Below are 26,962 nucleotides of genomic sequence, written 5' to 3' on the forward strand. Positions count from 1 at the left end.
AAACATATGACGCATAATGCTCGTTTATGGAAGTGCATGGCTATGTTTAAGTTCATCCGCAAGTTAGTGATAGAAAGAGCTCAAAAACATAATACCTTATCTGAATTCAGCTTTGCCAGCAACATTCTCGGCGATGTAATGCAAACCTGGCGAGGTATTTCTCAAATTTCGAATTTATATATCAAATTTATACCTATTTATGAAGACTAATGTTTGGGGAATAGATCTCAAACATAATTCCCATTGACATACATTGGTTAAAGTCTACACTCCGAAGCCAGTGGTAAAAATAGGTGCGCAATCCAGCAATGTACCTTAAGTCCGATTGCACTGTCATGTTTTATTCGCAGAAAATTTCGACTTTTCTGCCACCCTTTCATTTCTTCGAGTTCATTATCCGACTTCGCAGCGACAAAAGTTAGAATTTCAATGTCCTTCTCCCAATGAGGTACGATAATGGCTGCCTTACCTTCCACCTGATGGAATCAAGACAAAAGAGAAGGCAGACACAAAAAAGAGAGAATGAGAAGGAAGTCCTTCGTCCATAAGAAAGAAAATAATGAACGCGTAACGCCAACAAGGCGAAGGTTAAAGGTTGCGCGTAGAGGAGAGTCTTGAAATGGGGTGGAGTCCCCGGTGAGAAATGATGGGTGAATGTAGCCATCTTCCAAGGTGGTTCTTCCTTTCGATCTTCCTGCCCAGCCAATGAATCTCTCCTGCGTCCGATTCTCAAATAATTCTTGCCTAATTAATGTGAGCTTCCGCTGAAAAGTAAGGAAGACTCCAAAGTCAAGGGAAAAATGACTTTCGCTCATCAACGGGATCCCCTTCTTTCTTCATCTTTGAAATGAGGAAAAAATATCCATTCCACCAAGGAGCACATTAATACTATATTTCATCTTTTTGGTATTCAATCGAAAGATATGGTGGAGTATTGCTTCCGTTTCCGGAGAATCAACCAAATTATCTTCGCACGGAGAATTAATGGATGCAAGTCTCTTGTTGTAGGACCCAATTTCCGACCAGTGGAGAAGCGTTTAGAGGCAAACTCATTTCCTACCACTCAAAACTAGAAACAGAAGTGAAAAAAGTACGATTACTGGTGAAATTGTCTACATTTCATGGAATCCTTCCCACTCTCGTCGTAAATAACCCTATCTTTCTGTGAAAAAGAAACTTTTCCTCCCTTGTTTTTTAGTGTGAATGCATGTACCATTTCACTATTGGTTCACCTATTACAATAATAGTTATTCTAAAAATTTAGACTCTATTTAGATTTCGTCAGAGAGAACATCATGTTAGAACCTCTCTTTATTTCGAGGTCCGACAAAAATGATAAAATAAGAGCGATATTTTGCCTTGAGCATTTTTATAGGACAATGAGAACAATTAACTACTTTGATAAATTATTCAATAAAATAAGTACAGGCCAGCCAGCGGCATTACTTTACGGAGTCAACCACAAGTGTATATAATGTACGAAACGTCCACAGAGGAAAAACAATTGCCTTGACCATGGTTCGAACCAGGAAATCTTCGCTGGGGAAGAATATGGCTTGGTAACACTAAGCGCAGAAGACCTGGCGCGAATTCAGAAATCTGGGTACGAATTTTCGGAATCGGCAAATGATTTCCTCCGGTAGAGTTTTTTTTTAAATAAATAAGTACTGAACTCAGAGATTCAAATCACTCTTAACGCGCCCAACTTATTTTCTTCTTTTTCGTGTTCTCTCTCAATAGAGCTGTTGGTGACCAATACCTCCCGCCGCAAACCAAATGGTAACCTTGCGGTGTAAGTACCAATGTAATTTATATAGATGCATAATTCTTAACTCCAAAAAGAATCACTTTAACCTAATACCCCCCTGAGGACGATGGCCGAGAAGACTTTACGACATCATACGAGGTCGCTTAAAAATTAACAGGTCTCAGGCGAAAGCTTGCATATCAATTAATGACAAGCGAAAATTTTATATAGCCCCATGAGGATATAAGTGAAATATACCGAATAGATATAGCATGGAGTTTAGATGTATAAATATACAGATAGTTAATTACGAAATCTGGCTGTGAAGGTTGCTCGGGAGCTCCACCGGATAATCTCCTCCATGGCTGCCTGAGGTGGGTTAATCATTACTCATTCGCCACAATGTAAATCACCAACATGAACGGTCTTTCCCAATTTCCTATTTAAAGCTAACCTTTAACATTTGTGTCTATTATTAACGTTTGCGCTTTAACCCAACACTCCTGTGGCCCTTTCCTCCGCCCACTTATTACCAGCATCCCGCACCCATCTCCACCAATTTCCTTCTCCCTTCATCCTCGCCTCTCTATCAGCGAAGTAAAGATCCACCTCCGTACGTCCAACCAATCGTCCCACTCAGGGATTCCATTCATTAATCTCGGGGCCAACAAAGACAACGGCTCAATGCTCTCATCCTCTTCCCAAAACTCTCGCCTTAATTCAATCTTCCCCGCTTCTTCGAATGTTTACCTCGTAACATCAATCGCATTTCTACCTTAATTCCCTCCTCAACTCTCCCAAGACCGGTGGCCATCATCAATTTCCCTCAGTCCTTGTGTGCAGTGAAGGTAAGAAAATGTTCAAAGCATTCGAGGAGATATTATTAGTGGGTACTTTCAACGAAGATATGAAGGTATCATAGTGTTTTAAGAAAATTTCCATACGAATAAGGACGTGCTTGACGTACCAAAAAACTATTTCGTGCTTGAGTAAAATTGAAGTAGTAAAAATGCATGCATGTTACCTGACGTTTCAAAGTTTTACAACTAAATCATTGAATCTTTATATAATAATACGATAACCAGCGTAGTTTCACCTAAGTAAGCCTTTCGTCATGAGTTTTCGTCTGGGAGTTGTGAACTTGAGTTATCTTAAAGAAAAAAAAACTGACACACTCCTAATTCATTTCTGACAAAATACATTTCATTCTCTTAAAATATGATGAGCTTTTCACGCCCATTTCAAGCAAATACCAGTGAACATTAATCGTAATGACCAAAACTTCTGCGATAGCCTAACCCGAAACTCCTCGTTCCAACTCTTGCCAGCTCAATTAAGAGGAACTACTGAGTTGGAAATTAAAAGTTCTTTTAATATTTACCAATTTCATAATAAAAATATTTTCTAAAATAACTTCATTAAAATTTATCATTGACATCACCTAACTCAACCAGGTTGGGAAAAAAGGAAGATTAACAAAGTCAATAAAAGCACAACTGCCATAGATACTGATTCAAAACCAGGCATAATCCATTTGGTGTCCTAATATCCCCTCCCACGCCTATTACGGCGGATGTAGGGTATTATGCAGATGTATATCATTAGCATTTTCTTCATGGAACGCATATACAGAGATTTACAGTTTTACGCTGCTTCCAAAAAATACATAGAGTTATTTAAAATTTTCAATAAGCCAAAACTGCGCTGAAAACTACTCTTGGAAACATAACAATTCATCCCTTTTCATACTTAAAAACGGCTGCGTCAGCATTCCTTAAAGTTATGACAACAGCTGTTGAGAGAGGTATAAGCCTCGGTATTTGCCGGCCACGGTGGCGGCGGGGTAAAGTCCTCGCCTGCCAAACAAGAGTTCGCGGGTTCGAGTCCCGTATGGGTAGGTTTCCCCTCTCCAGGGCATGGATGTTAGTGTACGTTTAATTGTTTAACTTGTTGAATACTCCGATAAATATGGCCAATATGAACTGTATTCGGTGGTTTGGTAATGAAATAAAATAACTTAAATATGCAAATGGGTCCTTCCTGAAGCATGAGTAGAGGATCATTGTTAACTCTACTCAAATGTACACAGCGCAATACTCTTCATGCCTCGTATTTTAAGTGACTACTATCCATAAAGTACACATAAATTACTCTTGTACTAAAACCAAGATTTCATATCATTTGAAAATTTATCTTCATCAATATATATGTATCAATTACTAATGAGAAAATTCTCCCTAGGTGCATTTTTGGGAACGAATATTCATCATGAAGTTTAATTAATCATACACTTTTAAGATCAAAAAACCGGATCGGTGAACTGTAAAGAGAAGTTCATTAATGCATGAGCCACACGGACGTTAAACGTACCTAGCTGACACATTCGGAATGGTCCGCACAAATGGGCGTATTCACATGGTCACATGATGGCAAAGAATTGAAAGGGAAAGCTTTCGGGAGCTACTTACTGAGAACATGTTAGACCTTCACTTTAATATTAAAGAAATACAAGCAATGAGGAAAATGAGATCCACCCACCTAAAGTTTTCTTCTATGACGGTTATATTACTGTAGAAATCCGAAATATATACCTTATAGCAAATTAACGCAACGGATCACGGCTTCAACCTATTGCTTAATCCGATTGGATACCCCAAAATAATATTTTCGTTTGTTGGCATCAAAGATATACGGACGAAATGAAGTTGGATTCTAACGAGCATGATACACCTTACCAGCAACAGAATATGGAAGCCTGAAGTAAACAAGAAAATCATTTAAGATGAGCATTATTATTCTGAGCAGTATTATTACAATCATTCAATATTTTTCCATTATTATTTCAACCCTTCACGTCAGTTTCATAGGGTTAATTGTTATCCCTACAATCCTACAATTGTCATACGAGAGCCCTTAGTTTATCTCTTTCCCTAGCTATTTACTTCAGTTCCCTCATATTCGTTTTCTCTACGTCCTTCTAAAAGTAAGTTATTTAAAATACTTCAATTTGGCTTTATTTATTTTACTATATTTATTCAATAAATTTCCCGTGAGTTGTTATTTATCAAAATGTGTTAAAGCTTTTTCCAGCTTCTAATTCCTTAATTTTATGCAAACATCATAATGAGAGTCTTCTATTTGTATATATGAATTACCTGCCTCACATGAATAGCGTTAACCAAGTGAAGGAGCCGAAAGCAACAGTTCCCTGCATGAATCTTTCATTAAGGCTGGAATGAATAATAATTGGAGAGAATGCGCTGAACTCAAACAGGCAAGGAACAAAGCAAAGTAAGCTGAGAAGACGTGGGAAATAATTGGTTTTATGGATGGGATGAAGAGTGGTAAGATGTGGAAATTTTAATTGTAAAAGAGTATGAGGGGTCAATTTAAGTACATGCACTCCTACACCTGTTAAAATCATATTCACGGTAAGCCTCCTGTAAAGATTTCAATATTATATTATATTCTGTGCCTTTTCAAGTTTCAATGAATCATTCAATTTCCTAAAATCTCTCAAATACACAGTAGCATTGCAATAATGTACAGCTTTTCCCAGAATATTTCAACTGTTACCTCATTTTCTTTAGGCGAGTTGAAATTAGTTCACACACTTGATAATAAGGTGGTGTACAGATTGTATTTTCTCATTGATTTCGTGGGTTTTCCTCATTGGGTTCGTGGGTTTTTCTCATTGACTTGCCATATTACATTAGTGAATTAAAAAAAAACAGGAGTAATCTATTCCAGAGATTTTTTGGTCATTATTTGTCTCGAAGCAATCGTTCCATACAACAAATTCATTTATATTTCCGAAAAAGTTTCATTTTGATCTTGGCCGGCCTCATTGGCGGTGGGGCTGTCTTCCCCTGCCAAACCTTAAGTCGCGGGTTCGAGTCTCGCCTGGTTAGGTTGCCCCCATCCAGCCGGGGTATGGGTGTCAATGTGCCTTTGTCAGGTTTTGAAAACCCACGATATAAAGGCCTCATTGTACTGTTTTCAGGGGTAATCGAAATAAATAAATTTCATACATTTTTTTTTGGCGTTGGTTTTCCTCATTGACTAGCCGTATTACATCATGGAATGAAAAAAACAGGGATAATTGACTCCAGAGATTTTTTGGTCATTATTACACTTGAAGCATTCGTGTCATCCAACAAATTCATCTATAGTCCCGAAAAAGTTTTTTTTCGTTCATTTCACCTGAAAGGCTCGGAATCAAATATCTTTCCGCGTACTTCACTCGGATTTCGGCTCGTATTACTTCGACTCTCCTTCTTCCGTTTCCTCAGCATCCCCTTGGAGGCTCGTTTCTTTTCGCATCGCTAATTATTAATTCCTTTCACCTTCCACTCCCTGGAAATTATCCGGTCGTCTTACATCGCATTCCATTTCCAGTTCCGCCCATGCTCCATTACCCATCCCTTCTATCCCTCTCAGCCCCTAACCTCCCCCACCCTCTAACACTTATTTCCTTATTCCCACCCCATCACCCCCGTCAAAGCCTCCTCTTTTCTCCGTCCCCCACCCACCCCTTACCCTCGCCCTCGACCCTTTCATTTCCTGCTTAGGGGCCGCGTAGGCCTACCACCCATCCACTCGTATATTTCACCCTCATCCCTCCAGATTCTCCTCTTTCTGTCTTTTTATGTTACATTGCCGTCTTGTGCGTTCAACGGCTCCGCTTTTCTTTCTTTCTCGATCGCCTTCCTATCTCTCTTCTCCTGTTCCATCACCATCATCCCTTCTCTCTCTTTTCACTTTAATTTTCTTCCTGATTCCACAGATTCATCAAGGATAAAACCATCCGTATCCTTTATCCTTATCCATCAACTTCTAACTTTTTATTTGAATACAATTTTAACGCTCCCTGATGAAACCACATTGCTAGAATACAAAAATAGTCGGATTTACTCGCGAGGAAACGTTACTCCATCCGCATCTTCTTGATTCCGATTGCAACCTGAAGCAGATATTACACATTTACTATTTAAGGCCACCCACAGAACAATTTTTACCACCGCACTTTTTTTAGCAATAGGCTACCGTATAAAATCCTATAATCGCCAAGTATTTAAAAAAAAAACTTGAGTCATAAGTCATATCATGCCTAATTACGGCCACCCCTTCTCTCTGTTTTCACTTTAATTTTCTTCCAGATTCCACAGATTCATCGAAAATAAAACCATCCGTATCCTTAACGTTTTAGTTATTTATTTTAATACGATTTTTACGATTCGTAATGAATTCACCTTGCTAGGAAACAAAAATAATCGGATTTGCTCAAGAGGAAACGTTTGGGCGCATATTCCAAACCTGTACTTAAATCCATCAACTATATCAGGAATAACAGAATATTGAATAACGTGCCCAAGAAATTTGAAAGCCAAATTGACTGGAGAAAAGGATTCTTCCAAGCAGGGGCCTCTGAGCTGGATATTTTTAAAAAACCTTTGAGAATAAATTAATAAAATGTTTCAGGTTGAGCAACCCCTAATTTGAAATTTTAAAAGGTCAATAAGTTTTATAAAATTGGCTAAGGTGACTTAACGAAGGGGAACACTGTCAAAAAGGTTACCTATAATCGCTACCAAAACATGCGCATACGTTTGAATTTTATCTTAGGCATAAAAAAGCTTTTAAAATTTTCATCATTGAGGAATTCGGTAAAATTATGGATGCTGGTAGATCTTGTTAGAAATGAGATCACAACATAAGTCCTCTCTTTAATTTTTAATCTCAAATTTTTTAGTAAATGAATCACAGATCACCCTTTTAACCGTATACCTCTAATAGAGCAAATACTAAGTTCTCGTCCAGCCGTTATAAGCAGTGACAATTTAATCCTCGATATGAAGAAGCTAAAACTTACTACTTTTATTTTGAGTATTTACTCACTAAATAGTAACGTATTCATGGGTCTATCAGCTATTCACACAAGATATTCCCCATTCCATTTCCCTAATAGTCAAGACATGAGCGGTAGGTGACTAACGAAACAACTTAAAATTAAAGTGAACAAATCAACCATAACTTGATGTGTTTGATAACATATACCTTGGTTCAATAACACGATAGAAGGTGCATAATTTTATAACTAATGAATAATGTGACAATATGACGCATATTGGCGATCCTTCCTAAAATGATATGAGCCAATCAAAGAGGTATATTCGTTGGATTATACGTCAACATGAAGGTATCATTGGAGGTGGTAAAACTGTACATATTTATCTGCAAACGTCTTACATTCTGCATTTCATAATTCTTAGATGTTTCAAGTTGAATTGTTTTTTGAACTTCGCTATCACTTGAAAGTTTTTATTGCACTGGGTGTATCTATCTCTTAATTTTTTAAATTGCATATATTTTTACGTGATGGACATGCACATCTATATCGAATAACTATTAATCATATTTTATTTTATTCGAAGCCGATGAGCAAATATCGCTTCCGCATGCAATGAAGGCATCAATAATTTCCTTACTTTTTTAAAATTATGTTTTTCAAAATTTCCCACTTAATTATATTGTAAATTTTAATTGAAAAATGGTTCACTTTAAATTTTATGATATATCATATATGCAAATGTTTAACATCCCAAGGGCATGGATGGCCTACGGTAATAAATTGAAATGGAAACAGAAATGAAAAAATTAAAACCGCAAATCGGCTTTCACGAGGCTTCCAGCCGTGGGCGTTAACGCTAGCGGTAAAGTCTTGAAATACTCAGCTTCCCTTCATATATAAAACCTCTCTTTTAGATGGTAATAACGACCAGTTAATTGAGTTACAAATGATACCAGCAAATTTTTTTTTTCCAAAATTATATACAGAGGAAGGCATACTACTCTCTTGCTGTCTCCATTTCCGAGCATCAAAAAATGGAAGAGAACCCGAAAGAGTCTTCACCCAAGAAAATTTTACCTGCTACACCTACATCTATCGAATCCAAGAAAAGCGCGTCTAAAGAAGTAACTACAGAGATTTAATGGAACTAAGAGGTGACAGATCCCAGATCTCGAACCCCTTGGAAATGAGCTTAGAAAATAAAATCCGGAGATCGCTAGTTTAGACAAAATTGCGACCAAAGAAGTTCATTTCTCAGGAAATTAACGCCACGTTTCGGCCGTTTCATCTTCCCTAAAGGACTTAAGATAATTTCATCTTTGTAGATACGACTGCTTTCGCAGAAAGCAGCTTTGAAGAATGTTTCGAGGAAGATATACAAGTAATGCTTTATTCGATGAATTTCTATGTAACTCATTCGGGGCCATCTTCTTCGTTTTCACCTGTCCTGTGATTATTTTCATCAGGCCATCATGCCTTATAATGTGGCCAACTAAACTGCCCCGTCCTCTCTTTAAAGGTATTTAAAATACTTCTCTTTTCCATCACTCTCATTAGAACTTCGTCATTACTTACTCGGTCGATCCACTTGATCTCCATCATTTTTCAGTAACATAACATTTCGAATACTTCCACTCTTAAATTCTCTGCACCATTCAAAATCCAATCAAATTGCTTTCAAATAGAAACATGATCCATATGTAGTATCGGATGAATTTTTTCCTCACATCTTTGCTTCGGTAATTTGGCTTTCTATGTAACTAAGATCTTTCTCCTATTCAAGCTATAATTTTCCTAGTTTATTGTTTATTCCTAACACCCTCTCTTTGGCTACACACTAATAGCCTCTTTTTGTTTATTTTCAGCTGATTACTGGCCATTCTTCATTCTATATTTGCCGAAGTCTCCTTCAAATCATTCTCTTTCTAAACGATGACACCTATGTCGTTAGAATATTTCAGCATACCCAAAGCCTTCTCTAAGATTTCATTAACGGCTTTCTCGATATAAACATTAAAAATTACTGGGGACAGTGCCCACTCTTGTCTCACTCCTTTTCCTAATCTTGCTTCGCAAAAGTTTGGTACACATTTTATCATAGCCCCTTGCTTTTTATACAAACTGCAAAATACTACGATCATTGAAGTGCTCTCCAATTTCTTTCAGAATTCTATGCATTTAATTCCATTCCACGTTATCAAAAGTATTCCAGAAAACGCCTAAATATCTATATACTATGATCATTCAATTTGTCTGAAAGAGCCTATTACATTTGTAAGCTAATCAAAAGCTCTTGAACAATTTTCATATGAAATGGGCAACTAGTATAGCGATCAACGACCTCATTGTATCTTATATATAAATAATGACCCCTCAACAACCACGAGAAAAATCTTATATCTGGAAAAAAGGACACCAATGCTGATCATACGTGATGCGAGTAAAAATTCTCTTACCTTATTTTGTTAAAGTTCTTCGGAATTGATTTTGCAGCTACGTGCAACTTAATTTAAGTCCTTTATACTTAAGCTATTACGAATACTCATTAACATTTACTTTCTTCGCTGACGTCGTTATCTGACGTTTGTTATCGTACATTCATGATGCTCCAAGTGAGTTGACCGAAAATGATTTCACAGACAAATTCCACTCAGTTAAATTACCTTATACGTTTGAGGAAGGGAAGTCTCGCAGATCCCCAGGGTACACTTCGTGCCATAGTCATACGCCATGGCCACCTCGCCCACCCAAATAATCAAAGGAGAATCCTTTCATGTATCCTAAAGATGATTTAGGAGAAGTAGGTCACCGCATTGGATTTTATTTTCCCTGTGGCACAAAGTGAGATCGCCTGAGGCTGGGCAGCGCGAAATATAGGTTTGTGTTCAGCCACTGGGCCTCGCCGTACAACGGTGGAGGAGGAATTCGGTGCAAAGGTATCCGTTTCGGATCTCAGGTTTATAGAGACCGCAGCCAAAAGGGGAAGTTCCTCTCCTGGATAGGAAGGCTTCCGACTCATTCGCAAGGCAAAATTCCATCTCCTGCCGCAGCCTCGCGTCGTGCACTCTCCAATTTATAAATGTTATTGGAACAGCCCAGGAAAACATTCCGCAACAAGAGCGGAGAATCTGCATGATTAGTTCCATCTCGTTTCACTCCAGCTGGAATTCGTCAAGGGAGGAACGAGTTCACTAATAATCTCGGATTGATGCTGAAATTCCGGAGAGACGTCGAAACAGTTGTCAAAACAACATCGATTTCGTTAAAAAAAGGAAAGAAAAAATAATTTTTCGACAGGCCGATACTTGAATCACTAAAGATCATTCAAAACGACCGAAAGAGTCGATTACGTACCTACGTAAGTTTAACAAAAGCTCCAAAACAATATCTGTATTAAGTGTTATATAAATTTGTTCACTAATAATCTCCGATCGATGCTGAAATTCCAGAGAGACACCCTAATAGTTGTGAAAACAATATCAATTTCGTAAAAAAAAATAAATAAAAAATATTTACCCCACAGGTCGATGCTTGAATCAGTAAAGATGGAAGTTGCAGTAAAGATGGATGGAAAAAATGAGGAAAAAATATTGGTACTGCCAGAGACAATATGAAACGTTTTCACGACTTAAAAAAAATTGAAAATATAAGATTGAAGTGGAAGACGAGGGGGGGATAATTTTTTATGAGGAATTGTTTATTTAAAAATCAACCATAATCAATTTCAATCTAAATATACAACTTTTTTCTCGGAGGCTATGGTTCAAAGGATATTTATAGGAGCACCTACCAAGAAATAAATCCACATCAAAACATAACCGTCCCATAAGAAAAAATAGCACTATCTATAGTCTAAGGAGACGTGAATGCAAATAAATTCAAAGAGGGTAATAATTGGGACTTAATTAGCTTCTAATTTGTGAGTTAAAAGCAGGTTACACAAGATCGTAAATACATACATACGCTGAAGATAAACTACATTTATATTTTGGTGAAAAACTGTGATTGAACATTAAAAATTTCCCCAACCCCGTAAAAATTTCATGTGACTGGCATTATCACACCCATCCATAGTGAAAGCACCATCTCATAAACTCTCGTCACGAACATACATTTTGTAGCCAATCGCCGTAATGTCACGGTGAAAGGGCAACTTCTGATAGCTTATGGACCCACTTTCCCCTACGCTACATCCTTTTCTAGGCAAGTTTTATGTCTCCTTTCCCTCCTAGTAAACCCCTACGCACCTAATTTCCCGGAATCTCACCCTCCTCACGGGAAATGAAATAAGCCAGCAGGAACGACGTTAGTAACCGCAAGGAAAATTTCACCCACCACACGGAAAAGAATAATAGAGGTGTTCGTGGAAGCTGGAAGATGGCGGAGGAGGAAATAGTGACGGCGGAAAATGGGTTAAAAAATTATTCGACCAATGATACTGGGCTGACATGGAGCGTTTTGCGAGCTACCCAAGTCTTTCCTGCACTAACTTTCCCTCCCACTTTGGCTTGTTTTTGTTAGATTGCAGCGGCTATCCAATTAACCATGAACGCAAATCTTCCTCACAAAACTTCAAAATGTATCCAATCTTGTCTTTTTTCCTTCTTTTTCCTTCTCACAGCATTATTATTGAGTATTCTTCCGGTTAGAGTAGATTTTCATGAACATGATTGCCAATCGCATCGGTCTTTCACACTCTTTAGCATTGAATTTCCCTCTGTAATTCCAAATACGGCATGTGACCTTTCACATTGTCCATAAACGCTATTATTTTCCCCCTTACCGAGCATTCTTCCTTCGAACGTGATTTTTAGTATATTTTCCCTAATTGGTACTCGCATTATTCAAATCCTCTTTGCATTACGTATCTCTTCTAGAAGTACCCAAATCTCAAACGCCTCCATCCTTTTTTCACCGTCTTTCTTCGGCGTCTAAGTTTCCACCCCGTAGAAAGCTACACCACTGGCAAGATATTTTATCCATACATTTACAAAACAGTCTGCATTAATTCATTGCAAAGAAAGAAAGTTTCGATTTTTTTTAAATTTCAAAATGTACTCTCACGACACTCGCTCTAACTGAAACCTATGTATACGCCGTTTATGACCCCTTCAGAAGCTCCCACTCCTCACCCAAAATTTCAAATACCTCATCGTTTTTTTTTCCTTTGTGTCCGGTTCGCTTTCTCCATTCTCACAGCGCGAACACCTCCAGTATTTTCTCGCCATTTTGAAAAGAGAGAAGAGCCTAATAAAAATAGGGGGGGGAGTCCGAATCTTTACCGCCGATGAGGGAAAGCGCGTTTTAAGGAAATGATATCGTAAAACGCGGTCCGACCGAGGCTCTAATTCCCTTTCGTTCATTCTTCCCCGCTCCACCACTCCGAGGGAAAAATTTCGAAAGCGAGGTTCTGGATGAGTTGGAGATAGAGACCAGGGCCAGAATTTTTCCCAAAGACATTCAAGCTAACACGTAAAAATGATAATGGTGTGCAACAGAGTATCATTTATCCACGTCCCTGGATAGCCTCTTAAATTTTTTCCCTGCTTGGTGAAATTGGATAATAAAAAGAAATATTGGAAGGATTCACGATAACGGAAGAAAATTAGCAGTGCGCATAGATACAATAAATAATTTACGGCAGACTGGGATGAGAAATTGAAAAAAAGAGCACTTACGGCTGTAAATTAGATTGTCATATAGATGGAATCTAGCAAATATTAATTCGAGAAATTTTCAAAATATGGACTAGCTAAAACAATTTTAACTTATATAATAACAAATAACATCAGAATTGATAATTGATAATCAGTACGATATATTTGTTTATCATTTGATAAAAAGTTGCTAAGAGCCAAACTCAGTGAAACTAAATTGCACGTAAATAATTCCTTCCAATTTTATATTTTTCATTTACCTTATCTACCCCTAACACAGCTCAACTAGATCTTCACATCAGGAAATCGACAACAAGTAACACGGGACGAACACAAACAACCATATCCTGATGGAGAACCTACCCAGGAGGGACTCGAACCCACGATCATCGGTTAGGCGAGGACTTTATCTCGCCTCCACCGAGACCAACACATACATCACAAATGCATACCATCTCTTAGTAACACACACATCTCATCCTCTCTTTACTAGACAAAAAATGCAAATTCAAGTTCAACAGTAGGAAAATCTTCAAACAAAACAGAAAATGAAGCATGTTGGATGTCTGTTTATTCATGTTCACTGTGCACTTAAATTAGCCAATTTCCGTTGTAAAAGGCTCTTCAGAAAAAAACCCTTATCCACAAATACGACGCACAGTGGGCTGAAATTGAATAAAAATCTAGCCAAAAATCGCTGGAGTCTTTCGTATTGATATATCAATGAAGCTTTTGCGATTTGAGTAATGTAGAGATGAAATGTAACTTATTTATTTTAGTATATAGTCCACAATATTGTTTTGAAGACCAATAGCAATTAAAAATTAGGGGAAATTACTGCGGAAGGCATCACTTTCCCCTTTTCTGACTCCATGACTCTGACTGAGGAATAAAATTATTTAAGCTATGCGTTCACTAACTAATCTTTTATTAGAAAATTAATCGTTTTTTCCTAAATCAAAAGTGAATAAAATAATTTTTTCCGGTAAAATAATGTTTTGCTTCTATTTCGGCCCGCTGCGCGACGTGGATAAAGTAGTAAACTACAAATAGTGCTAAAATTTTAAGTTTTTTTTCTTTCATATCCATGCATGCATGCATGCAGTTGAGTGACGAAACTCTCTTGACAAACGGCACAGCGTTAGCTCGTGCGACCGGGTAGCATGCAACGACGATGGAATACGGTCGGGTCACGGTTATCCCTTTGCCAAAGACTAATCTCATTAAATAAAGCGAGACAACAATGTCGGATCCGACGGCATTTCGCTGAAACAACGCCAGCCAAGGAGAGGACGGAATATAATCATCACCATGATCACCATCTGGGGGGGCGACCCCCTTCCTTCGTTGCACGGCATTCAAAACGAGACGCGGTGGCTGGGTTTACATGCATGCATTAGGGCGACATACACTGCGTGCGTCACTCAAAAGCTTTTGGACTCACCCGAACATGATGATGTCGCGCCTTAATGGGCGTCAACTGGGGCATGAGTGGATTGAGCACGCTATTGTCCTCGGGCACACACGCTTTTTCTTGGCACAGCCTCACCTCCACGCCACCTGAGGCGCCACAGTCGCTCTCCGACGACGACAGGTACGACTGCGGCCGAAACACAAGAGGAACACGAGATGTCATTTGGGTTAAGAGAGAGAGGAAAAAAATTGTCGTGAATGCGAGCCGTCCAAAAGAGCCGCGGCTACGCCTCGATTTGGTTATCTTTTGTTTTCTCTCCCAGTACAGGGCAACACCAATTAAGGTTACGCTACATTGGAATATTTTAATATCCGAGTTTATCAAAGAAAGTGATTTAAGAGACTGTAGCATCAAAAGAAAAGAGAAGTCAATCAATGTTTTATTCCCGAATAGTTAAGCATCAAAATTATAAAAATTAATTCAAATACATGATAAAAAAACTCATCTACAATCTACTGCATATAGAAATCTATCGGTAATTATCAATCTGAATAGTCATGCATCAAATCAATTATTACCTCATAATAGGGTGGTTGTTAAGCAAAATAAGGTCTCTCTATTAATTATTTAATCTCTAATTAACTGCAAGGAGAGATCAACCGATCATTTTCCCCCGAAAAAGTTAAATATCTAATTAATTGCAATTGGATAAAATAGGAGATTTTTAAGCAAAATAATGCAGCAGCAAAAAATAAGCCAAACAATCATTTTTTACAATTATAACATTCCAAACCCATTTCAACGTCAGCAGAATTTTCAATAAAAAGCAATCCGCGAATGTCAAAACCAGTTGCTTTTGAATAAATTCAGATAAAAATTTACGCAGTGATTGCTATTTGCCGATTTTAAGCATGCTTTAGAGAGCATATTGAATTAATTTTTCTCAAATGCTTTAGGTAATAAATTACCATTTATTTGTATATTTCATCTGGAAGATTTTTAGTTCCTCTTAGTAATTTCATGGTTACATTTCTACGTTAAGAGAGAAAAGAATATAACCATGCAAGAGGCACTAAAAGGAATAAAAAGAAAATTTCTAACAAAAATATTCACAGCCAAATTCAGATTAGTTTATAATCATTATAATGAAAAACTAGACGACGCACAGGGAATTAAACAATCCACTTTCGTTACGTATATTCACCATAACTGTCCAAACAGTTTTTCAATTTTGCACATACATGCTGAACCTAGATCTTTTTGTAAAATAATTGCTACATTTTTTTACATCTGCAATAATTTATGTACGAATTTTCAAGTTATTCTCCCATAGTTTCAAAATTAAATCATTACCGTTGAAGGCTCACAGAAAAGGGTAAGCAACATACGGTCACTGATAGTGTTTCCGTTAATTTCACGGCTGAAATATTCGTTATGCAGAGAATATACACTTGATTAATGTTCTGTGTTTGACATGTTTCCAAAATTATGCCCTTTCATTCCCTTCCTCAGTCGACTAAAAAAATCACAAGGGTGAAAGTGGCAAGGGGACTGTTTGGACTCACGTCGATTTCAGTGTCATTGTACGCGACCCTGGTGGAGAGTCCAAGGCCACAAGGGGACGAACAGCTGGACCACGCAGTGAAACGCCGGGTGCACGGAAGAGGCGGCCTCATAACTGCAAAATAAACGAAAGATAATCAGTGACAAGATCCTACAAAATTCTAATATATTTCATCAATCTTCCTACTATCATTAAATTCCAAGGTTATAGTTATAAGTCACGGTGAATAGTGAAACCTATTCGCGGCAAACATTAACTAAACTCTGTATAAAGAATTGTCTGCAAGGAAAACCAATGCTTTATTGTAAACTTTAAACTGGAAAAATTAGAGGAATCCCAGTTCATATGTACATGTAAGAGGCAAGATGGTCACTAACCCTCCTTAAATAGAAAAAATTAAGTACAAGCAAATACCGAAATGAGGTGACACATTATGTACATTTTATGCACCTATATCATCTTGATATTCATTAAGTGCCACTTGGACCATTTTTTAAAGAAATCATATGACAAGGAGCACCAATTTGGAACAAAGAGGTGGGCAAGTACATGAATATGATTTTTCAAATATCAGTGTTCCGAGGTTATTATGACTAACTATAAAAGGGGATTATCTTGACCACAATATTATATTAGGTTATTCAGGTTATCGAGGGTAAATCAAGATAAATTACTTTATCTTCCTTGCAACATTGTTTCGCTGCTTTATTAAAGGTTTTTTATTAGTTATTATCGCTTTATGTTGAATATTTTTGGCCCTGATCATGATTCAATAAAAAGTGAAACGTTGGCACATGGAAAGATAAAATACTTCATGCTGACATACCCTCCATCAGTGGCGCAGCGACGGGGGTTTTGGGGGACAAACCCCCCCCCCCCCCCAGAGCTCAGAGAAATTTTAAACTTTAATCCATTTTACTTATCTGGATCAGTATTACTTATAGAATAAAGATAGGACTTATAACATATCCCTCAGAAAGCCGTAAAACTCGCCATTTTGAACCATTATTCTTCAAATTTTTCTGGAGGAGGGCCCCCGCAACTCCTGCTTACCCTGGTGGGTATACAATACCCCCACACCCGTAAGTATTAGTTGCGCCTAAAACCCCCCCTAGCCTTAATTCCTAGCTGCGCCCCTGCCCTCCATCACCTAAATAACCTAACAAAATGATTTTATTCCGTCTCTTGACTGTGAAATCAAAGATAGTTAAGCCGCTCACGAATGTGTAGTTGAAATTAAATCCCTACATTCATTCTCTGCAAGTGTGTTTTCACTTACTGTTTGAAGAGTCGCACATCCACTCCCGGCAGCATTGTCCAGGAACTTCAACCAGCCTAGGATGAAGACACGTCCCCTTTGGAGATATGCTCTCCTGCGGGCAGAGTGAGGCACATGCGTACGTTCCATTCTGAAAATAAAAACTGATTGACTGATTATAATGCTCACGAACAAATATTTGTACCATAAACACGAGACTTTTACGATTAAAGGATAACTTATTATGTATTAGGAAAGTCTACATAAAAGTGAAATATGGACGATAATACCAGTGAAATCTACCAAAAATTTACTATAACCAAAAAGTAGAGTTTTTTCATACTTTACCTCTTTGAAAGGAATCCGAGCATCTGAAGCCGATACTGCGATTATTTTCACGGAAAATTTTAAGAGTTCCCTTCAGATTTTTAGAAAGTTGAGGGTAAATATTAATTTTTTAAAAGAGCAATAACTCAAAATGTATACTAGTATTGTACATGTATTGTCGCATAAAAATTACTACGATATCATTTATCTGTAACGTGTAATTCGTAAAATTGTTTAAGTATGACATATTACATCATACGAAAAGATTACTGAATACTGAATGAATCATATACACATTAAAATAAAATTCACAATTGCTTAAAGAAGTGGAATAAGAAAAAAATAGGATACATAAAATGGCAAAGAAGTGCACAAAAACGGATATAAAAAATATTTGATGAAACACACAGACCGATTATGGAATTAAATTTACCTAGCGTTTCACACTCATAGATTTTCATTCTAATTGTTCGTACAAGTCAAGAATAGTTATAGCCTTCAAGAACCAAAAGAGATTATGACCGATAAAGCGTTGTATATTACAAAAGGTATAAATGAAATCTATTAAATGTGGGTAACTATTAATAACATGGCGACTATTGTTCAATAAGAGATATTTTATAAAATAAAACCATGAATTCATGCAAAAAGTATTGGCGTAGCCATGGGGGGGGGGGGGGTTTCTGGCTTACAAACCCCCCCTCGAGCCTTTAAAAGAGGAAACAAAAACGAGGAAAATGGCTCATTAAAAACATTTTCATAAATACTCGTGCAAAATTACCCTTTTTGAGTCATAAAAATCCTGTTTTCAATATAAAAAATGCCAATGTTTTCCTCGGACCCCCCTTTGCTCTGGGATTTTTTCCACGCACACCGGAAGGGCCCAGAATTCTCCGGTAAATCCCCTCCCCCGCAATTTCAAAATCCTGGCTACTCCACTGGTATAAAATGTACTTTTTATTTAAGTATACCGGGAATACCCACGGTGATAACTCTTATGGAGTCACCCTTAATGCACAAATTGTACTTTTTCGCTCAATTTGTACTTTTGATATCATGAATTATGGAAATTTCTCTTCAAATTGGGGATACAGTTTCTTCTTTGTTCCATAAATTTAGCTGTAAAAATTGTTGTGTCGTAAGTTGTTCACCTGAAACCATTTAATATAGGCATATCACGGTTAACCTCCGGGGGATTGGAATCGGAGGACAAAAATATCACATTGGTTTTATGTCAGCTTACCTGGCATGTGCACTGGGTTCTGCAATCCAGCAAAAATGATTCCCCGTTGTCGTAAGTCTTGTTGAAGACAGTGCATGGGAGCCCCTTTATAACTGCATTACGGAAATAAAGAAATAAGGAAAGCAATCCGTTATTTTCATTATAATCATTCAAATTTCATAGTTTTAGATGAAAGTTTTAATCAGTACTAATTGATGGACCGTAAACAGCAATATATTCAGATAAGGATAAAAATTTACGTAGTAGAAACAATATAAAAAGCATGGTAAAACACTAGAAAATTAGTTCATATATCTTTTCCCTTGTGGTTAGAGGATATATTATCTTGTCATGGCCGTAGAATGCGTCTGAATTCTTCGAAATAAAACAAAGAGAAGGCAAAATTTAATCAATTTTAGGTGCCAAGCGTATTTTTAATGGCTTTATCTAATAATTCATTCATTTCTATAAATTGTTTAACGTATTTCCGCTCTATGAATATTATAATAAAGAGGAATTTTCATCTTAGAAACTTGCCACCACAGTTGTTTTCCTCATGACAACAGTATCAATTATTAAAATTTCATTTCTATAAATGGATTTAACTTATTTCCGCCCTATGAATATTATAATAAAGAGGCGTTTTCTTTCCATGACAGTTTTTGACCTCATGACAACAGTATAAATTATTAAAATGCCGCCAACGGGTAATTCACCGTCGAAATGTAGAAATCGGGAAAAGTGTGATAGGTAAAAAGTTTTGGGTTAACAACTACGCATAGAAACCACCTAGAGGGCCACTATAAAGCCACCTAAGGAATGAGTAATATACAGATAATTGGCATTCTGAGATTTTACTGGTCACCTCCAAGAAAAAAATACGAACAAAATATACAATCAAAAGACCCTAGTGATTTAGCCCGAAGATTGGTTTAATTAAGTGAGGGTTGAGTTCAACCCAGACTAGACCACGGTCGTTTTACCTTCACACATTCAGGGTAGGGGAGATAGATCATTTCCTTGGACCACCTTGCAGTAGGGTAGTTTCCTTCATCAAAGAAAACGAAAGGCATTGATTGCGATTCGTTACCCACCATTAGTGTATTCATAATATACAAATTATTTGGTTTTAGAAATACCGGTTTAGACGAATGGCAATCGTCAATTTTATCCTCATTTGAAAAAGGCCAGATTGGCGCCCATGCGATGCCACTCCAAGTGACGTCACAGGGACCTATTTTCTATACGAGTAGGTAGAAGTTTTAAATCGTCTGAGATTACCAATGCATGCATGAGGCACAGAGCTCAGGGAAACGTCTCTTAATAATCACCTATTAAAACTGGCTAAGGTCGGAAAGCTTCCTTCGTTTGATAAGGTACTAATAATCCTTATTTAAGTCAAGCGCTACCTGCTAGCAGGGTACTCTGCTACCTGCTAGCATCCTGCATCGTATCAGCGCTCAAAGCCTCCCTCCAAGGTCACCTCACTTGCGGCAGCGGGAACCAGAATGACGTCACAGGGAGTTTTCCCAGCATTCATACTTGGCCGTCGCGTTTTCGCGCGCTTGAAAATTTTAACTTTTCATTTAATCGCGAAAAATAGAAATCGTCATTTAAAAATATAAAAGCGTGAAACACGTACTTCAGGAGTAATAATCTTTCGAATCAGTCAATAAAAAATAATACCCGGGGCATGGACCCGAGATCCCCCGATTAGCACTCAATTAGTTCACCCACTAGGCCATTACAGTACCCCAAAAGTGACCAAGAGCCAATATTTTGTCATGCTGTAAATAGTGTGGCTCTTATTGATGGCTTTGTACAGTGCATTCTATTTCCGCAAAGCATCCGTAAATATAACAATTGAGAGAACAAAAAAATATTTGTTTTGCATTTTCATTAGCATTAGTGCATGCGACCTGTTAGCATCACTTGAGCCTCATCACGAAAATCCCTTTTATAAGCACTGATACTACCATAACGAGTAATTACCAAAATACCTATTTACCAAAAAGCAAGTTCACTCTCTGCCGAAAAATATACTTACATTTTTTATAAAAATTTTGAAGTATTGGAGTAAAAAATCCTTAGAATATACATTAACGGATTTGCTAAAAAATCACAACAGTAACATCGATGAGGATTAGCATTTATTTTAATTCGGACGAATAATAATAAGTGGCAAACGGGGTATTATAAAATAAATTTTTCTTAAGTTTTTCTCCTCAAATTCCTCGCTCAGGCAAACATGCCTATGAGCGGCAAGGAGGTTTCACACTTTAGAGAAATACACTTAGTGACACAAGCTCTTTTCCTTCAAAAAGTACTAGACCCGAAATCACTTTTGCCAGACAGGGTGGACGAGAGAAAAAAACTATCAACGGATGGAAACAAATTCAACGAAAATCTATCGGGGAAAACTCCCTGCCTCTGATAGAGTCAAATGGACCGTAAAACCGTCGGAACGGCAGCGGAGACGGAAACCGTTCTAGCGGGCGAGGAGAGAACAAGACGAGACGGCGCGAGTTAGGCAGGGGTTCGTTCGTTTCCACGCGAGGAACACAGTCTATAGACGCTAAAGATGATCGACAGCCATTAGTCAGCGGAAGGGAATATAAGCGATAGCAGCGCTGCTTGGCGCATGGTTTCCTTCTCACGGAATGTTGAATGGGGAGAAGTTTCAATGGGGCAAGTGGGGTTTAATGGGACAGGGTGGCAGAGGTGCCAGTATCTCGAGCTCTTTGGAGTTGGGGCACAAAGATACGGAGGAAATGAAAAAGTGATGGTGAATAATTGACTGGTAGCGATATCGGTGAGAGGGTGAAACGGCAGTAAGTAAAAAAAAAGAGGAGATAAGGAGACCGTACAAGACTGAATATGAGGTGCAGTGTATTCCTTGCTTTCCACAAGAATTTTGGGAACCTTTTATGGTGCTCACTTCTGCAGTTCCCTCATCCTAATGGTGAAATAAATATTTCGCAACAGAATATCTTGGAGAAGGGTCTTCAAACATGAAAAATTGAAAATAAACTGCCCTTCTTGCTACTTTGGAAGCCGATCACCCATTTTTCCAGTCCTTCGTCATTATTTTAATCTGTCTGGATTTATATTCACGCACATTATATAATATTAACCAATAATTAAGAACTTTCACATTCACAAACTATATAAGAATAAATCTTTCTCGTTTAATAAATGATTTAAAAATCCTTTCGCAACGTAATTCTTGTTTTAATTGCCATACTGCTAGTCTTTAGTTCAGAATTTACCTCTCAGGCTATAAAAATACATGCATTAATAAAGGTAAAGGAATCGTTTTGGAAATCGTGTGCACACGCGAACAATTAGGATAGTCACTTTTTGGAATTCCAAATATTTAGTAAAATTATAATCCTAAGTGTATGTTCCAACCCATTGAGGCCCAAAGAGAAACAAAAAATATAAATTATGATAATTGATTGATTGTGTATGAAATATCAACGGAATTATTCCGAGGAAACAAACAAAATAATTAACATATATCATCTGAGATTTGATCATTCCACCACCGTATCATTTTTTCTCGTATGTTTGAGGTAAATTGTAACCAGAGTCGATAACGGCGATATCAACTTCACATAGAAACAAGATTAAAGACCACCTACAAGATATAATTCTCGTGAAGAATAATATTCACAAATAAAAATATCATGATAAAATGTCATTATTCCCCTGAGCCCTATCAACAACATCTGTTGGGTTTATATATTAACGTAGATTCAATTAGAATAGATTTAATTGAGTTCAGATATTTACATAGAATATCAACATAGATTTATAAAATAATATTTTTTCCCATACTTGAAATTGCACTATTTCACAACAATTTTTAATGTTAGCGCAATAATAGTTGTCAGAATAACTCTCTATTTTATTTTGCTCTTTTTTCAGCCTAAGATTTTGCATGATGGAAGTTTCCTTTTTGAAAATATTATTAGTATTTCGTCAATATCAATATAATTTTGAAACATTGACTTGTATTTCACCTTTCAAGGTTATATTTTATTAACAAAGCTTTAATTATAGTATACATTAGCACCACGTGCCAGGTACAGGATCTTTTATGTAGTATTACAGTTTTTGCTCATATTTTCATGAAATGAAAACGTAACAATGACACTTTTTGTAGGAATTTGTGAAAAATAGAAGTGAAAAAGAGATAAATTTAATGTGTGCCTTCATTCATTCTTGCCCAATAGAGAGAAAATTTTCAGTCAACAGGGGCCTTCATTTTCTTCTCAAAAATTGCAATTTCCGGCGAATTAACTCAAGAGGCGAGAGAAAAAAAGAGGAGACAATACAATAAATGGCCAGGGTAGATAATAATGAGGAATGAAGGAGTTGGAGCGAGTCTAGATTACATTAGTGAGGCTGGGAGGGAGTACCAAGGGAGTAGATGGAAACTTATTATCCTACTATTTTCTCGTAAGGTAAGAGAATGAGAAAAAATAGGATGGTGGAAGAGGAAAAGAGTGACTGCGTAAGGGTAAGTTATAATGACAGAAATTAAACCAGGGGAAAATGCTGCATAGGTAGATCTGTGAATTTCTTGTGAAAAAATATGTAACGTGCGTGGGTAAAAACCATGAAAGGAAATGACATTTTAGAAACCGCGTCAATTGATATTTGGGTTGTTATTTTAAATTTAAAGTAGAGTCGGAAAAGCTGTAAAGTATTTGTAATCTACTTCTCACAATTTACTTCACTCTTGGTTTCCTTCTCTTTTTTTTACATATCAAATTTTTTTCAGAATTTTTACATGCACAATGCATAGTGTTGGATAAAATGTGAATGTTTTTTATCCCATCCTGGAACAATAATTTCAGTTGAAAAACAATGTCTTATAATGTATTGACTCGTTGCATACATGTAGATAAAATGTTTTATAAATAAAAACGGATCTGAAAATGGTTTTAAGCACCAACATCACATGAGCATATAAGTATCTGGCTACATATAACAAGTACAAAGAGTTATTGAGTACCTAACTACCTTCAACAGTGACACTACTGCTCGAGCTAGGTAATAGTTTTAGTGGAACTTTGTATAGTAATATTGCAATTAGTATCAATGAGATGCATCCCGTTCAAAACAACGTAACTCAGCGTTACTTGACTTGATCGTGAACCAGACCATTTAATCACTAATTCTTTCAATCAAAGCAAAAACAGGGCATAAAACATAAATTCAATTTCAGATTACTAACGATGGTATTTTTCTCTTCCGATAGGCAAAACTAAAAGCCATGCTGCGGTTAATTTCGTAAGAGATCCGAGTTTTTCTCAGCTACTGACTTTCTCAAGCCGAGCAACGCCATCAAAAGTTATTTTGAATCAATAGACGCTCAATTTGAGTCTTGAAATCTTTAGTATCGCTTAGATAAGAAAATTGAAGTAGCTTTTAACATATGCTTGACTCTTGCAAACATAAGAAGAGTTATAAATGATTTTAATTCTCGGGCTCCAAACCAGAGTATTTCAGTGATATCGGCCGAAGTTTCGGAAAACTTTTTTTTTTCTATAATCAACGCGTGTAACCGTCTCCTTGTAGGACTGTACACTGAACTGAATTCACCGAGTTGGCGAGTTAGACAAATAAACTCCGTCTGATGTTAAAAAATTTTAAATGTGATAATGACTTTCATTTAAGCAAGATTGGACAGCTATAATAAATTGCACGAAAAATGTAAGGAAAGAACATAAATATTGAAGAATATGGTACTTTCCCGGCGAATCTTGTTAATGAAGTCTTCACGGGAAATCAGCCGGGTCGAGATTGACATTGCTGCCAAAGTTTCAATGGCCTTCTCTGCCATCGTCATTCGCCCTGAAAACGATGGCAGCAATGTCAATCTTGACCCGGCTGATTTCCCGTGAAGGCTACATAAATATTTATAAGAACATAAACTAATCAGACTACATCTGAGTTAAATTGTTGAACATGTCACGATTTAATTCAAATGAGTGTAAAATTCTACATTGAGACATTAAAACGCCTCGATAATGGAAAACAGGTCGTTCTTCGAAACGTCGGCCGATATGACTGCAATGACCTAGTACAGAGCCCCAGAAGAAGAAAGAAAAATAAGATAGAGGATTAAACCACATACTCTATTACTAAATAATACGGGTGCTACTTTTTACCTCAAACTCTCTTTTTTTCGCACCCCAATGAAATAAAATCGAAGGCCATGTCAGTCGAGGGAGTTCTTTATAGATTTACTATATTTACTGATCCTATTGCCATGAGAGCTATATTAAATTCCTGCGTTCTCCCAATCCTCGAATACTGCTCCGTGATTTACTCCAGTGCCTGTCTCTCCAACTTGAAAATTCTTGAATGCCCTCTCAATTTCTTTCTTTCAGTTATCCGACACCGCGTTCCTACCCTCCGTAATTCTTCTAATAATATCTACCCCATCAGTGGCGCAAATATCTACTCGCAAAAATATATATGATATTTCATCAATTTACAACCCCTTAAATCGCAAGTACCGATCCTCAGAAATACCTACTCCCATTTTTTCACTCCGCACCCCCTTCCGCGCCTTTTGCATTAACCACCAACTGCACCTTCCTAAATTCCGTCTTTCTCTCTCCCCGAGATCACTTTTTATACAGACTTCCTACATTTTTCAACACTATTTCCTAGATCTCTCTCAATTTCCATCTGATCATTCAAGAGGCAGCTTCAAAAAGGCATCTCCTCCTGAATCTGTGTGTTTTTTATGGTTTATATTTATCTATGCTTCAGATTTATATTCGGTGTAAATTTTTAAGTTCAATGTAAGTTTTAAATTTAAATTCAGACAAGTTATATATCCAATGTAGAGGCCAAACAAATGAAAAATGAACAAATGAATACCGATGATATAAAACAGAACACAAAGTGGGGTGTGGGTGAAGGTCAAGTTTTTTCGTCACAAGGAGGCTCAGCTTTAACAAAGGCGAGTCATGGCAGAATAAAACAAAGTCCATCCGCGCTATTGATAACTAAAAATGTTACCATATGATCAATTCAAGTCCTTTGTGTGATTATATAATATATTTTTAAGTCCTATATATTATCATGAAAAGTGAAGATGTTGTGAATAAGGCTTTACTCTTTCAACCATAAGAAGAGATGGTTTATACCATACTCAGATGCGTAACCAGTGATGATCCGTTTGTCTTACCTTCGCACTGTCCGGGTCCGAAGGGCTTTTCCGGGGGGAATTCGCAGACGAGTCCTTTCCGCGGGTCGCAGAGGGCGTTGCCGTCACATGGCTCTCCCCTCTGCCGAGCGCACACCTCGCAGCACCCGCACCCGTCACGCACCACGGACACGTTCTCCGGACACTGCAAAGCACCCGGCGGCGGGCACTCGCACGGGTAGGTGCAGTGCGTACGGATCTGGCAAAAAACGCAGAGAATGGGATGTATATGCAGTCTCTTCACCGGAAGATAATTCACTGGTCTCAGGAAACAATATACAGACAAACTGTAGACCATGATTTTATGGTCAAGAGTTGCTTTACAAAGATTTAATAAATTAGGATACGCATGAAAAGTTGATAAAAACACAGTGTTCGATTTTAAACAAAGAAACGTTTACGATACCTATGCAAAATAAACAACAGCGATGAAAAAGTTATCATATAACTCGCAAAACATAGCACGGTTACATATCATACTTGCTTATCTAATGAAATTCATTACGAATATATGCCATCAGCAAACAAACGTTGCACGATATGCAAGAAAAAAAACAAAAGCAACAGCGATTAAAAAGTTATCGCATAACTCGCAAAATATTGCCCGGTTAGAGATCACACTTGCATATCCATATGAAATTCATTACGAATTTATGCAGGAAACGTCAACTACTCACCTTTACTTCATTAA

General features: G+C 37.3%; 1 protein-coding gene across 1 annotated transcript in view; it reads right to left on the reverse strand.

Moving 5' to 3' along the window:
• Positions 1 to 26,962, reverse strand: part of LOC124167274 — a 111,801-nt gene that overhangs the window by 8,080 nt on the left and 76,759 nt on the right. The window contains exons 3-7 of the mRNA XM_046545189.1: positions 26,254 to 26,470; positions 19,062 to 19,153; positions 17,513 to 17,642; positions 16,235 to 16,347; positions 14,700 to 14,855 (exon numbers count right to left, since the gene is read on the reverse strand). Coding sequence (XP_046401145.1) covers positions 14,700 to 14,855; positions 16,235 to 16,347; positions 17,513 to 17,642; positions 19,062 to 19,153; positions 26,254 to 26,470 — 708 coding nt within the window. The remainder of the gene's footprint in view (positions 1 to 14,699; positions 14,856 to 16,234; positions 16,348 to 17,512; positions 17,643 to 19,061; positions 19,154 to 26,253; positions 26,471 to 26,962) is intronic.

Source organism: Ischnura elegans, chromosome 1 (genome assembly GCF_921293095.1).
Source record: "Ischnura elegans chromosome 1, ioIscEleg1.1, whole genome shotgun sequence".
Taxonomy (NCBI): domain Eukaryota; kingdom Metazoa; phylum Arthropoda; class Insecta; order Odonata; family Coenagrionidae; genus Ischnura; species Ischnura elegans.